The sequence below is a fragment of the Oncorhynchus nerka genome, unplaced genomic scaffold, assembly GCF_034236695.1.
Source record: "Oncorhynchus nerka isolate Pitt River unplaced genomic scaffold, Oner_Uvic_2.0 unplaced_scaffold_454___fragment_2___debris, whole genome shotgun sequence".
Classification (NCBI taxonomy): domain Eukaryota; kingdom Metazoa; phylum Chordata; class Actinopteri; order Salmoniformes; family Salmonidae; genus Oncorhynchus; species Oncorhynchus nerka.
The window spans coordinates 1-15,000 of NW_027039192.1; the positions used below are offsets into that span (position 1 = coordinate 1).

General features: G+C 49.9%; 1 protein-coding gene across 1 annotated transcript in view; it reads left to right on the plus strand.

The window, feature by feature from the left end:
- Positions 1 to 443: 443 nt before the first annotated feature.
- LOC115120858 (zinc finger protein 827-like) overlaps positions 444 to 15,000 on the plus strand; it is a gene marked incomplete at its 5' end in the record, with an annotated part of 48,696 nt that continues 34,139 nt past the window's right edge. The window contains one exon of the mRNA XM_065014766.1: positions 444 to 942. Coding sequence (XP_064870838.1) covers positions 444 to 942 — 499 coding nt within the window. The remainder of the gene's footprint in view (positions 943 to 15,000) is intronic.

Genomic DNA, 15,000 nt, shown 5'->3' on the forward strand with positions numbered 1-15,000 from the left:
TGTTAGCCATCCCCTGAGGTCGTAATTGTGGAAGTGGTGCTAATGCTACTAATTGATCAAAGGAAGGGAGGTGCACGATCTAGTCAAAGTCACCTCTAGTGTATCGGGGTAACGTGCCTCAAATTATACTGTAGTTAGTAGACCAAAGCTAGAGGGGGTTTTAACAAGAGCGAGAAGCTCCAGATGTTGAGGGAATCCTTACTGTTTTACGCTCTTATTTAATCTCTTTTACTCATTTTATTTCAATTATTTATTTGCATAGGGACAGATTCAATTAGCCTGAAACATTGACACACGTTGAATGGACAACGCGGTGATGCATTGCTCCATTGTAGCGCAGGCAAATTTTCAGTGTTGTCCTCAAATGAGTATCATTGCTTTGACTGTTGTTGCCGTGACAATGCGGAGGTACACCCACCACTCATCCTATCCCTGTATCCCAGGTCCACCAGCATCAGGACCGGGGCGAGACGTTCCAGTGCGAACTTTGCCCTTTCACCTCCTCGCGCCACTTCAGCCTCAAGCTCCACATGCGCTGCCACCAGCACTTCCCCCGCTCTGGGTCCGCCTCCGACGGGGTCAAGGTCAAGGAAGAGGCCACCACGGACACGGAGGGCGAGGGGTCACTCCTGGGCGATTTCAACCCCGGGGATCCCCTCCAGTCGGACGCAGGGAACCAGAGCTCCCCTGGAGTCTCCAACCACCACGTCTATATTAAAGAAGAGCCCCAGGAGAGGGAGCTGTCGGTGCTGTCGCCCTTCACCCTTTGCAGGGAGCGGGAGCGGCCTGGTAGCAGTGGCAACTCCCTGGACCTCTCTATGGGGGGAGTCGGCTTGGGGGTGGGGGTGCGGTCCAGTCCTGGTGGAGGTCCAACGGCAGCGTCCCTCTTCAGCCCGGACATCACCACCAAGACAGCCACCGACCTGCTGATGAAGCTCTCAGGTAACCATGACAGCAACTCCCGTCAATAACAACACTCACTAACGGCCAGGTGTTAGACTGGTAGGCAACTTTTGATGGCCATCATTTTGACTGTCTTAGCATATTTCTTGGGGTTTCGTCATGAATGTCAATGAACGTCAACTCATCAACCCAATAACCCCAACACTCCGCTTTGCCTCTCCAATAAACTCATCAACAACACACACGCTATCGTTAGCCAGAATAACGGTAGGTATTATATCAGGTTTGTTGAGATGCATTCCACCGTTTGTGACGATGGCAAAGGATCAGTTACTTTGAGACAATGGCTGAAGATTGATGGGGGAAGGTGTGCCCGGGGTTGGGTGCCAAGGTCGGGGTTGAGGCTGCCACTCTAACTCCTAATGCCAGCTAATTAGATTGAGATCTCCTGAACGAGGGATGCTGAAGGAGGTGAGGGAAAAGGGATGGGGGAGGAGGGGTTAGAAAACCCTCGGAACATTAGATTAATTAAAAATGTATGCATAATTCATAAATTAAGAAGAATTCATAATTTGAAATGATTAGAGCCCTTAACTTCTGCTCCGTGACCCTGGCTAGGATGCGCTGTGCGATGTGCGCCGCGGAGGGACTGGACAGGCTTAGTTAACCCCTCCCCCTCCAGTTCGGCTCCACGCCGGTGCCCCCCTGGTGCCAGTCTCACTTCACTCCCAGACTTCGCAATCAAGCCAGGAAAGTCCCAGAGGAGATGGAGCCAAGATGGCTTCTTCTCTCACAATGTCAGCCCAGTGTAGAGTGGCGGACGGGCGGCGGACATCTTAGTTCAAGGGCGGCGTCATTCATGCAGGAGGTAATTTGAAATATGGGAGGACAACCCTTTTGTTTTTAAAGAGCGGATAGTAGTGGACTTGAGTGATGTTAGAGATAACGATGTTTTAATAGAATACTGGTCCTTTTGATTACCGAGGGCTTTCATGATCATCTCTGAGCGCAGTTTGTAAAAAAAAGAGAAGGGGGGTTTTGGCCCAAAGCTTTACTCAGATCTTTTGCACTCTTTGCTGGGCCGTACAGCAGACGGGGAGGGTAGAGAGGAGGAGAAAGGGAGGGAGGGGGGGTAAAGCTTCTTCTCAGGGGAACCTCGGGACTCTTTCTTTTGACCTCCCTGCCAAGAGCGATTGAGTGTGTACATGCGGCAGCTCATCTCCTGATTTACCACTGCTGTCACAGTGCCTCTCTCAATCCCAGAAGGGCTGTAAAAGAGAGAGAGAGGCTGTGAGAGGGGACGAGAGAGGTAAGAGAGAGAAGGATGGAGAGAAGGGAGAGAGGGGGATGTAGGATGGAGAAGGGCTGTAAGAGAGGGAGAGAGGTGAGGATGGACAGAAGGGCTGTAAGAGAGGGGAGGGGTGAGGATGGACAGAAGGGGGTAGAGAGAGGGAGAGGGGGGTGTAGGATGGACAGAAGGGCTGTAAGAGAGAGAGAGAGGTGTAGGATGGACAGAAGGGCTGTAAGATAGGGAGAGGGGTGTAGGATGGAGAGAAGGGCTGTAAGAGAGGGAGAGAGGTGTAGGATGGACAGAAGGGCTGTGAGGGAGGGAGAGGGGTGTAGGATGGACAGAAGGGCTGTAAGAGAAAGAGGGGTGTGGAGAGGGGTGTAGGATGGACAGAAGGGCTGTAGGAGGGAGGGAGAGGGGTGTAGGATGGACAGAAGGGCTGTAAGAGAGGGAGAGGGGTGTAGGATGGACAGAAGGGCTGTAAGAGAAAGAGAGGGGTGTAGGATGGACAGAAGGGCTGTAAGAGAAAGAGAGAGGTGTAGGATGGACAGAAGGGCTGTGAGAGAGGGAGATAGGTGTAGGATGGACAGAAGGGCTGTAAGAGAGGGAGAGGGGTGTAGGATGGACAGAAGGGCTGTAAGAGAGGGAGAGAGGTGTAGGATGGACAGAAGGGCTGTAAGAGAGGGAGAGGGGTGTAGGATGGACAGAAGGGCTGTGAGAGAGGGAGAGAGGTGTAGGATGGACAGAAGGGCTGTAAGAGAGGGAGAGGGGTGTAGGATGGAGAGAAGGGCTGTAAGAGAGGGAGAGAGGTGTAGGATGGACAGAAGGGCTGTAAGAGAGGGAGAGAGGTGTAGGATGGACAGAAGGGCTGTAAGAGAGGGAGAGGGGTGTAGGATGGACAGAAGGGCTGTGAGGGAGGGAGAGGGGTGTAGGATGGACAGAAGGGCTGTAAGAGAAAGAGAGAGGTGTAGGATGGACAGAAGGGCTGTAAGAGAGGGAGAGGGGTGTAGGATGGACAGAAGGGCTGTAAGAGAGGGAGAGGGGTGATAGGATGGACAGAAGGGCTGTAAGAGAGGGAGAGGGGTGTAGGATGGACAGAAGGGCGGTGAGGGAGGGAGAGGGGTGTAGGATGGACAGAAGGGCTGTGAGGGAGGGAGAGGGGTGTAGGATGGACAGAAGGGCTGTAAGAGAAAGAGAGGGGTGTAGGATGGACAGAAGGGCTGTAAGAGAGGGAGAGAGGTGTAGGATGGAGAGAAGGGCTGTAAGAGAGGGAGAGGGGTGTAGGATGGACAGAAGGGCTGTGAGGTAGGGAGAGAGGTGTAGGATGGACAGAAGGGCTGTAAGAGAGGGAGAGGGGTGTAGGATGGACAGAAGGGCTGTAAGAGAGAGGGAGAGGGGTGTAGGATGGACAGAAGGGCTGTAAGATAGGGAGTGGATGGAGGGGTGTAAGATGGAGAGAGGGTGTAGGATGGAGAGGGGAGAGGGTGTAGGATGGACAGAAGGGCTGTAAGAGAGGGAGAGAGGTGTAGGATGGACAGAAGGGCTGTAAGAGAGGGAGAGGGGTGTAGGATGGACAGAAGGGCTGTAAGAGAGGGAGAGAGGTGTAGGATGGACAGAAGGGCTGTAAGAGAGGGAGAGGGTGTAGGATGGACAGAAGGGCTGTAAGAGAGGGAGAGGGGTGTAGGATGGACAGAAGGGCTGTAAGAGAGGGAGAGGGGTGTAGGATGGACAGAAGGGCTGTGAAGAGAGGGAGAGGGGTGTAAGAGAGGATGGACAGAAGGGCTGTAAGAGAGGGAGAGGGGTGTAGGATGGACAGAAGGGCTGTAAGAGAGGGAGAGGGGTGTAGGATGGACAGAAGGGCTGTAAGAGAGGGAGAGGGGTGTAGGATGGACAGAAGGGCTGTAAGAGAGGGAGAGAGGTGTAGGATGGACAGAAGGGCTGTAAGAGAGGGAGAGGGGTGTAGGATGGACAGAAGGGCTGTAAGAGAGAGAGAGAGGTGTAGGATGGACAGAAGGGCTGTAAGATAGGGAGAGGGGTGTAGGATGGACAGAAGGGCTGTAAGAGAGGGAGAGAGGTGTAGGATGGACAGAAGGGCTGTAAGAGAGGGAGAGAGGTGTAGGATGGACAGAAGGGCTGTAAGAGAAGAGAGGGATGGACAGAAGGTGTAGGATGGTAGGAGAAGGGCTGTAAGAGAGGGCTGAGAGAGGTGTAGGATGGACAGAAGGGCTGTAAGAGAGAGGGAGAGAAGGGTGTAGGATGGACAGAAGGGCTGTAAGAGAGGGAGAGAGGTGTAGGATGGACAGAAGGGCTGTAAGAGAGGGAGAGGGGTGTAGGATGGACAGAAGGGCTGTGAGGGAGGGAGAGAGGTGTAGGATGGACAGAAGGGCTGTAAGAGAGGGAGAGAGGTGTAGGATGGACAGAAGGGCTGTAAGAGAGGGAGAGGGGTGTAGGATGGACAGAAGGGCTGTAAGAGAGGGCTGGGAGAGGGGTGTAGGATGGACAGAAGGGCTGTAAGAGAGGGAGAGGGGTGTAGGATGGACAGAAGGGCTGTAAGAGGGGGAGGGGTGTAGGATGGACAGAAGGGCTGTAAGAGAGGGAGAGGGGTGTAGGATGGACAGAAGGGCTGTAAGAGAGGGAGAGGGGTGTAGGATGGACAGAAGGGCTGTAAGAGAGGGAGAGGATGGTGAAGGATGGACAGAAGGGCTGTAGGATGGACAGAAGGGAGGGAGAGGGGTGTAGGATGGACAGAAGGGCTGTAAGAGAGGGAGAGGGTGTAGGATGGACAGAAGGGCTGTAAGAGAGGGAGAGGGGTGTAGGATGGACAGAAGGGCTGTAAGAGAGGGAGAGGGGTGTAGGATGGACAGAAGGGCTGTAAGAGAGAGAGAGGGGTGTAGGATGGACAGAAGGACTGTGAGGGAGGGAGAGAGGTGTAGGATGGACAGAAGGGCTGTAAGAGAGGGAGAGAGGTGTAGGATGGACAGAAGGGCTGTAAGAGAGGGAGAGGGGTGTAGGATGGACAGAAGGGCTGTAAGAGAGAGAGAGGGGTGTAGGGGGATGGATAAAAAGACAGAGAGGGAGAGATCATAGCCTTGCTATTGAGGAAGGCCGGCGTAGGCAGACCTGGCTCTCAAGAGAAGACGGGCTGTGTGCACACTGCCCACAAATTGAGGTGGAAACTGAGCTGCACTCCCTAACCTCCTGTCAAATAAATGACCATATTAGAGACACATATTTCCCTCCGATTACACAGATCCACAAAGAATTTGAAAATGAATCAAATCTTGATAAACTCATATCTACTGGGTGAAATACCACAGTGTGCCATTACAACAACAAGATTTGTGACCTGTTGCCACACGAAATGGGCAACCAGTGAAGAACAAACACCATTGTAAATACAACCCATATTTATGTTTATTTACATTCCCTTTAGGACTTCTACTATTTCCACATCGTTACAACACTGCATATAGACATAATATGACATTTGAAATTTATTTTATTATTATGAATTTTTGTTTTTCACTTTGGTATATTATCTACTTCACTTTCTTTGGCAATGTTAACATATGTTTCTCATGCCAATAAGCCCCTTGAATTGACTTGAACGGATAAAAAATTGCTAAATAAAGTGACAGACGACAGAGAGAGAAAAAGAGAGCGAGTAGGATCTGACTGAGTTCCCCAGGTATAAACTCTCTCTGACCTCATCCTTTTTAGGCTGCCCTGATTCTCCTCTGGGTGTTACGACCGATCCCCTTTGATTTCTCCCCCGCACGGCAACTCTGACACAACCGACAACCTACCCAGTGTGACCCTCCACATTCTGATTTGAGAGGGGAAAGATGAGTCCGCGGAGGTACTTTGAAATGCATGGATGGGGCCCGGTTAGGACGCTACTCGCAGGACCCCTCAGACGGGTAATAATGGCGGTCCCCGCTGCGACCCCGTTTGGAGGTGACAGCGAGCGTGACCCCGGGCCGGGTGTGAATAATTGGCACGCCGCTGAAGCAAGGGCTTGTGGGAGGAAGTGTCGTTGGTGCTGAGGGTGTCTTATTTATCTCAGAGGCGAGAGCGAGAGATTGAAAGAGAGAGAAAAAGAGCGAAGGCGTTGGATGCAGTGTTTGATGCAGTTGGAGTATCTTAGTGATGTAGTGTGTGTTTGTCTGTGTGCGAGTGTGCTTGTGAGTTGACACGTTTTATACCCAACCAATATGTCTACATAATATACTGTAAGATATCCAGTCACCTATTCTCTCATTCAAATATTGTTTAAGATTCATCTGACAACACCTGTCGGGGTGGGCAGACACATGTTACAACCTCTTCTCAATAATGTATTTTCCTCTCGACCACGACACATGAACAGAGTCAGCCAGTCAGTCAACACTTCTCATATGTGACCTCTGGTCCATCCTCTCTGCTGTCAGCCCTCAGTATCTACACTACTCTGTGCAGCTCAGTATACACACTGTCAGCTTGTTGCTGCCTTCCACTCCACCTGCCTGTGTGTGTGTTTGAGCACAGACACTAGCCCAGCAGCCACCTCTTTCTCCTCTCCTCCTGGAGAAAACAGGAGCCAGTTGTTAGAGGGGGAGCAGGCCAGCGTGACAGAGGTGGAAAGCTAATGAAGTTATTTGACGGCAGGCCCGGCCGCGGAGCGAGAGGTGAGGAGCATTGGACAAGTGTCTGGCAGAGAGACGGATGAGGCGAGAGGAAGGAAGTGTGGCTGGAGAGGAGAGCGACAATAGTAAAGAGAGGGGAAGGTAGGAGGGATTGGTAGTGGGGGAGGGGGAAAGGTAGAGGCAGAGGCAAGGGGGAAAGGTAGAGGCAGAGGCAAGGGCGAAAGGTAGAGGCAGAGGCAAGGGGGAGAGGGAAAGGTAGAGGCAAGGGGGAGAGGGAAAGGTAGAGGCAAGGTGGAGAGGGAAAGGTAGAGGCAAGGGGGAGAGGGAAAGGTAGAGGCAAGGGGGAGAGGGAAAGGTAGAGGCAAGGGGAGGGAAAGGTAGAGGCAAGGGGGAGAGGGAAAGGTAGAGGCAAGGGGGAGAGGGAAAGGTAGAGGCAAGGGGAGAGGGAAAGGTAGAGGCAAGAGGGAGAGGGAAAGGCAGAGGCAAGGGGGAGAGGGAGAGGGAAAGGTAGAGGGAGGAGAGGCAAGGGGTAGAGGCAGAGGCAAGGGGTAGAGGCAGAGGCAAGGGGTAGAGGCAGAGGCAAGGGGTAGAGGCAGAGGCAAGGGGTAGAGGCAGAGGCAAGGGGTAGAGGCAGAGGCAAGGGAGAGCGATAAAGCAACAGCAGGAGGAGTAGAAAAAGGGACAAAAGAACAAGAAAGCCAGAGTCTGAGGTGGAGCGTGAAAAATAGAAAAAAAGAGAGAGGGAGAGCAGTGTCCGGCTGGCTGGCTGATGGCATGTCAACAGGGCGTGATAACAGAGACAGGCTGAGAGCACCATCACCCCTGGGCCACAGACAGACAGAGACGGGATGAACCCTAGTGTACTACTACTACACACGACGGGGCAGCTGCCACTGAACCGCTACATTGAAGGCAGGCAGAGATGGATAGTCACCTCTTAGCCAGAGACAGTAAAACTGCTACTCACGACACGGGGCTGCCACAGACCTGCTACACTGGCTGCAGAGATGGGATACATATCCATTCACTCAGGCCAGGAAGGAACCTTTACTACACACAGGAGGCTGCCACTGACGAAGGTGCCCCCGCCTGCTACACTGGCAGCAGAGATGGGATACATCTCCATTCACTCAGACCAGACCAGGCCAGGCAGAAAGCTACTCATCACATCACCCAGTCACCCAGAGATGGCTGTTGGTTATTTCCTCAACTCTGACCTAAACACCGACAGCATTCGGGGGGAAGTTGACGTGCTACAGAGTGCTAAAGCGTGCGCAGAGGGAAAGCACTGTTATTCGACTTCTGTAATTTTATTTGGCTGAAATAAACCCAGGCACAGCATATCACCATAAATAACAGCTTAAACTATGGTGATTGGTGGTGGTAGCAGCAGCAGTAGTAGTAGAAGTAGCAGCAGTAGTAGTAGCGGTAGTAGTAGTCGTGGATGTGGGTAGTAGCAGCAGTAGTAGTAATAGTCGTGGATGTAGTAGCCGTAGTAGTAATAGTCGTGGATGTAGTAGTAGCAGTAGTAGTAATAGTCGTGGATGTAGTAGCAGCAGCAGTAGTAGTAGTAGTAGTAGCAGCAGTAGTAGTCGTGGATGTAGTAGTAGCAGCAGTAGTAGTCGTGGATGTAGTAGTAGCGGTAGTAGTAATAGTCGTGGATGTAGTAGTAGTAGTAGTAGTAGTAGTAGTAGTAGTAGTAGTAGCAGCAGTAGTAATAGTCGTGGATGTAGTAGTAGCAGTAGTAATAGTCGTGGATGTAGTAGTAGCAGTAGTAGTAATAGTCGTGGATGTAGTAGCAGCAGCAGTAGTAGTAGTAGTAGTAGTAGTAGCAGCAGTAGTAGTAGTAGTCGTGGATGTAGTAGTAGTCGTGGATGTAGTAGTAGTCGTGGATGTAGTAGTAGTCGTGGATGTAGTAGTAGTCGTGGATGTAGTAGTAGCGGTAGTAGTAATAGTCGTGGATGTAGTAGTAGCAGCAGTAGTAGTCGTGGATGTAGTAGTAGCGGTAGTAGTAATAGTCGTGGATGTAGTAGTAGCAGCAGTAGTAGTCGTGGATGTAGTAGTAGCGGTAGTAGTGGTAGTAGTAGTAGCGCTAGTAGTAATAGCAGTAGTAGTAATAGTCGTGGATGTAGTAGCAGCAGTAGTAATAGTCGTGGATGTAGTAGCAGCAGTAGTAGTAGCAGTAGTAATAGTCGTGGATGTAGTAGCAGCAGTAGTAATAGTAGTGGATGTAGTAGTAGCGGTAGTAGTAGTAGCAGCAGTAGTAATAGTTGTGGATGTAGTAGTAGCGGTAGTAGTAGTAGCAGCAGTAGTAATAGTTGTGGATGTAGTAATAGCAGCAGTAGTAGTAGTAGCAGCAATAGTAATAGTCATGGATGTAGTAGCAGCAGTAGTAATAGTCGTGGATGTAGTAGCAGCAGTAGTAATAGTAGTGGATGTAGTAGTAGCGGTAGTAGTAGTAGCGGTAGTAGTAGTAGTAGCAGCAGTAGTAATAGTTGTGGATGTAGTAATAGCAGCAGTAGTAGTAGTAGTAGCAGCAATAGTAATAGTCATGGATGTAGTAGCAGCAGTAGTAATAGTCGTGGATGTAGTAGCAGCAGTAGTAGTAGTAGTAGTAGCAGTAGTAATAGTTGTGGATGTAGTAGCAGCAGTAGTAATAGTAGTGGATGTAGTAGTAGCGGTAGTAGTAGTAGCAGCAGTAGTAATAGTTGTGGATGTAGTAGTAGCGGTAGTAGTAGTAGCAGCAGTAGTAATAGTTGTGGATGTAGTAATAGCAGCAGTAGTAGTAGTAGCAGCAATAGTAATAGTCATGGATGTAGTAGCAGCAGTAGTAATAGTCGTGGATGTAGTAGTAGTGGTAGTAGTAGGAGCAGCAGTAGTAATAGTAGTGGATGTAGTAGTAGCAGCAGTAGTAGTAGTAGTAGCAGCAGTGGTAATAGTCGTGGATGTAGTAGTAGCAGCAGTAGTAGTAGTAGTAGCAGCAGTAGTAATAGTCATGGATGTAGTAGCAGCAGTGGTAATAGTCGTGGATGTAGTAGTAGCAGCAGTAGTAGTAATAGTAGCAGCAGTAGTAATAGTCCTGGATGTAGCAGCAGTAGTAATAGTCGTGGATGTAGTAATAGCAGTAGTAGTAGTAGTAGTAGCAGCAGTAGTAATAGTCCTGGATGTAGCAGCAGTAGTAATAGTCCTGGATGTAGCAGCAGTAGTAATAGTCCTGGATGTAGTAATAGCAGCAGTAGTAGTAGTAGCAGCAGCAGTAGTAATAGTACTGGATGTAGTAGCAGCAGTAGTAATAGTCCTGGATGTAGTAATAGCAGCAGTAGTAGTAGTAGTAGTAGTAGTAGCAGCAGTAGTAATAGTCCTGGATGTAGCAGCAGTAGTAATAGTCCTGGATGTAGTAGTAGCGGTAGTAGTAGTAGCAGCAGTAGTAATAGTCCTGGATGTAGTAGCAGCAGTAGTAGTAGCAGTAGTAATAGTCCTGGATGTAGTAGCAGTAGTAATAGTTGTGGATGTAGTAGTAGCGGTAGTAGTAGTAGTAGCAGCAGTAGTAATAGTCCTGGATAGTAGTAGCAGCAGTAGTAGTAGCAGTAGTAATAGTCCTGGATGTAGTAGCAGTAGTAATAGTCCTGGATGTAGTAGTAGCGGTAGTAGTAGTAGTAGCAGCAGTAGTAATAGTCCTGGATGTAGTAGCAGTAGTAGTAGTCGTGGATGTAGTAGCAGTAGTAATAGTCGTGGGTGTAGCAGCAGTAGGTAGTAGTAGTAGCAGCAGTAATAGTTGTGGATGTAGTAATAGGAGCAATAGTAGTAGTAGTAGCAGCAGTAGTAATAGTTGTGGATGTAGTAGCTGTAGTAGTAGCAGCAGTAGTAATAGTCATGGATGTTGTAGTAGTAGTAGCAGCAGCTGTAGCAGTAGTAGTAGAAGCAGTAATAGCAGCAGTAGTCTTGTAGCAGCAGCAGCGGTCGTAGTAGTAGCGGCAGCAGCAGTCAAAGTAGTAGCGGCAGCAGCAGTCAAAGTAACTTCCGGCGCCGACAGAGATGGCCGCCTCGCTTCGCGTTCCTAGGAAACTATGCAGTTTTTTGTTTTTTTCACGTGTTATTTCTTACATTGATACCCCAAGTCATCTTAGGTTTCATTACATACAGTCGAGAAGAACTACTGAAAATAAGGGCAGCGTCAACTCACCATCAGTACGACCAAGAATATGACTTTCGCGAAGCGGATCCTGTGTTCTGCCTTTCACCCAGGACAACGGAATGGATCCCAGCCGGCGACCCAAAAAAACGACTTCGTAAAAGGGGGAAACGGAGCGGTCTTCTGGTCAGACTCCGGAGACGGGCACATCGTGCACCACTCCCTAGCATTCTTCTCGCCAATGTCCAGTCTCTTGACAACAAGGTTGATGAAATCTGAGCAAGGGTAGCATTCCAGAGGGACATCAGAGACTGTAACATTCTTTGCTTCACGGAAACATGGCTCACTGGAGAGACGCTATCGGAGTCGGTGCAGCCAGCTGGTTTCTCCACGCATCGCGCCGACAGAAACAAACATCTTTCTGGTAAGAAGAGGGGCGGGGGCGTATGCTTCATGGTTAACGTGACGTGGTGTGGCCACAACAACATACAGGAACTCAAGTCCTTCTGTTCACCTGATTTAGAATTCCTCACAATCAAATGTCGACCGCATTCTCTACCAAGGGAATTCTCTTCAATTATAATCACAGCCGTATATATTCCCCCCCAAGCAGACACATCGATGGCTCTGAACAAACTTTATTTGACTCTTTGCAAACTGGAATCCATATATCCGGAGGCTGCATTCATTGTAGCTGGGGATTTCAACAAGGCTAATCTGAATACAAGACTCCCTAAATTTTTATCAGCATATCGATTGCGCAACCAGGGCTGGAAAAACCTTGGATCATTGCTATTCTAACTTCCGGGACGCATATAAGGCCCTGCCCCGCTCTCCTTTCGGAAAAGCTGACCACGACTCCATTTTGTGGATCCCTGCCTACAGACAGAAACTAAAACAAGAAGCTCCCGCGCTGATGTCTGTTCAACGCTGGTCCGACCAATCTGATTCCACACTCCAAGACTGCTTCCATCACGTGGACTGGGATATGTTTCGTATTGCGTCAGACAACAACATTGACGAATACGCTGATTCGGTGAGCGAGTTCATTAGAACATGCGTTGAAGATGTCGTTCCCATAGCAACGATTAAAACATTCCCAAACCAGAAACCGTGGATTGATGGCAGCATTCACGTGAAACTGAAAGCGCGAACCACTGCTTTTAATCAGGGCAAGGTGACCGGAAACATGACCGAATACAAACAGTGTAACTATTCCCTCCGCAAGGCAATCAAACAAGCTAAGCGTCAGTATAGAGACAAAGTAGAATCTCAATTCAACGGCTCAGACACAAGAGGTATGTGGCAGGGTCTACAGGCAATCACGGATTACAAAAAGAAAACCAGCCCCGTCACGGACCAGGATGTCTTGCTCCCAGGCAGACTAAATAACTTTTTTGCCCGCATTGAGGACAACACAGTGCCACTGACACGGCCCGCAACTAAAACATGCGGACTCTCCTTCACTGCAGCCGACGTGAGGAAAACATTTAAACGTGTCAACCCTCGCAAGGCTGCAGGCCCAGACGGCATCCCCAGCCGCGCCCTCAGAGCATGCGCAGACCAGCTGGCTGGTGTGTTTACGGACATATTCAATCAATCCCTAACCCAGTCTGTTGTTCCCACATGCTTCAAGAGGGCCACCACTGTTCCTGTTCCCAAGAAAGCTAAGGTAACTGAGCTAAACGACTACCGCCCCGTAGCACTCACTTCCGTCATCATGAAGTGCTTTGAGAGACTAGTCAAGGACCATATCACCTCCACCCTACCTGACACCCTAGACCCACTCCAATTTGCTTACCGCCCAAATAGGTCCACAGACGATGCAATCTCAACCACACTGCACACTGCCCTAACCCATCTGGACAAGAGGAATAACTATGTGAGAATGCTGTTCATCGACTACAGCTCGGCATTTAACACCAGAGTGCCCTCCAAGCTCGTCATCAAGCTCGAGACCCTGGGTCTCGACCGCCCCTGTGCAACTGGGTACTGGACTTCCTGACGGGCCGCCCCAGGTGGTGAGGGTAGGCAACAACATCTCCACCCGCTGATCCTCAACACTGGGGCTCCACAAGGGTGCGTTCTGAGCCCTCTCCTGTACTCCCTGTTCACCCACGACTGCGTGGCCACGCACGCCTCCAACTCAATCATCAAGTTTGCGGACGACACAACAGTGGTAGGCTTGATTACCAACAACGACGAAACGGCCTACAGGGAGGAGGTGAGGGCCCTCTGAGTGTGGTGTCAGGAAAATAACCTCACACTCAACGTCAACAAAACTAAGGAGATGATTGTGGACTTCAGGAAACAGCAGAGGGAACACCCCCCTATCCACATCGATGGAACAGTAGTGGAGAGGGTAGTAAGTTTTAAGTTCCTCGGCGTACACATCACAGACAAACTGAATTGGTCCACCCACACAGACAGCATCGTGACGAAGGCGCAGCAGCGACTCTTCAACCTCAGGAGGCTGAAGAAATTCGGCTTGTCACCAAAAGCACTCACAAACTTCTACAGATGCATAATCGAGAGCATCCCGTCAGGCTGTATCACCGCCTGGTACGGCAACTGCTCCGCCCACAACCGTAAAGGCTCTCCAGAGGGTAGTGAGGTCTGCACAACGCAACTACCTGCCCTCCAGGACACCTACACCACCCGATGTCACAGGAAGGCCATAAAGATCATCAAGGACAACAACCACCCGAGCCACTGCCTGTTCACCCCGCTAATCATCCAGAAGGCGAGGTCAGTACAGGTGCATCAAAGCTGGGACCGAGAGACTGAAAAACAGCTTCTATCTCAAGGCCATCAGACTGTTAAACAGCCACCACTAACATTGAGTGGCTGCTGCCAACACACTGACTCAACTCCAGCCACTTTAATAATGGGAATTGATGGGAAATGATGGGAAATATATCACTAGCCACTTTAAACAAAGCTACCTAATATAATGTTTACATACCCTACATTATTCATCTCATATGTATATGTATATACTGTACTCTATATCATCTACTGCATCGTTATGTAATACATGTATCACTAGCCACTTTAACTATGCCACTTTGTTTACATACTCATCTCATATTTATATACTGCACTCAATGCCATCTACTGTATCTTGCCCATGCCGCTCTGTACCATCACTCATTCATATATCTTTATGTACATATTCTTTATCCCCTTACACTTGTGTCTATAAGGTAGTAGTTTGGAATTGTTAGCTTGATTACTTGTTGGTTATTACTGCATTGTCGGAACTAGAAGCACAAGCATTTCGCTACACTCGCATTAACATCTGCTAACCATGTGTATGTGACAAATACAATTTGATTTGATTTGATTTATTTAGTAGCGGCAGCAGCGGTCAAAGTAGTAGCGGCAGCAGCGGTCAAAGTAGTAGCAGTAGCAGCGGTCAAAGTAGTAGCAGTAGCAGCGGTCAAAGTAGTAGCAGTAGCAGCGGTCAAAGTAGTAGCAGTAGCAGCGGTCAAAGTAGTAGCAGTAGCAGCGGTCAAAGTAGTAGCAGTAGCAGCGGTCAAAGTAGTAGCAGTAGCAGCGGTCAAAGTAGTAGCAGTAGCAGCGGTCAAAGTAGTAGCAGTAGCAGCGGTCAAAGTAGTAGCAGTAGCAGCGGTCAAAGTAGTAGCAGTAGCAGCGGTCAAAGTCGTAGCAGCAGCGGTCGTAGCAGCAGCGCTCGTAGTAGCAGCGGTCGTAGCGGTCATAGTAGCAGCGGTTGTAGCAGTAGCGGTCATAGCAGTAGCGGTCATAGCAGCAGCGGTCGTAGCAGCAGCGGTCGTATTGGTCGTAGCAGCAGCGGTCGTAGCAGCAGCGGTCGTAGCGGTCGTAGCAGCAGTGGTCATAGCGGCCGTAGTAGCAGCGGTCGTAGCAGTCGTAGCAGCAGTTGTCGTAGTAGCAGCGGTCGTAGCAGTAGCGGTCGTAGTAGCAGCGGTCGTAGTAGCAGCGGTCGTAGCAGTAGCGGTCGTAGCAGCAGCGGTCGTAGCAGCAGCGGTCGTAGCAGCAGCGGTCGTAGCAGCAGCAGCAGCAGCAGCGGT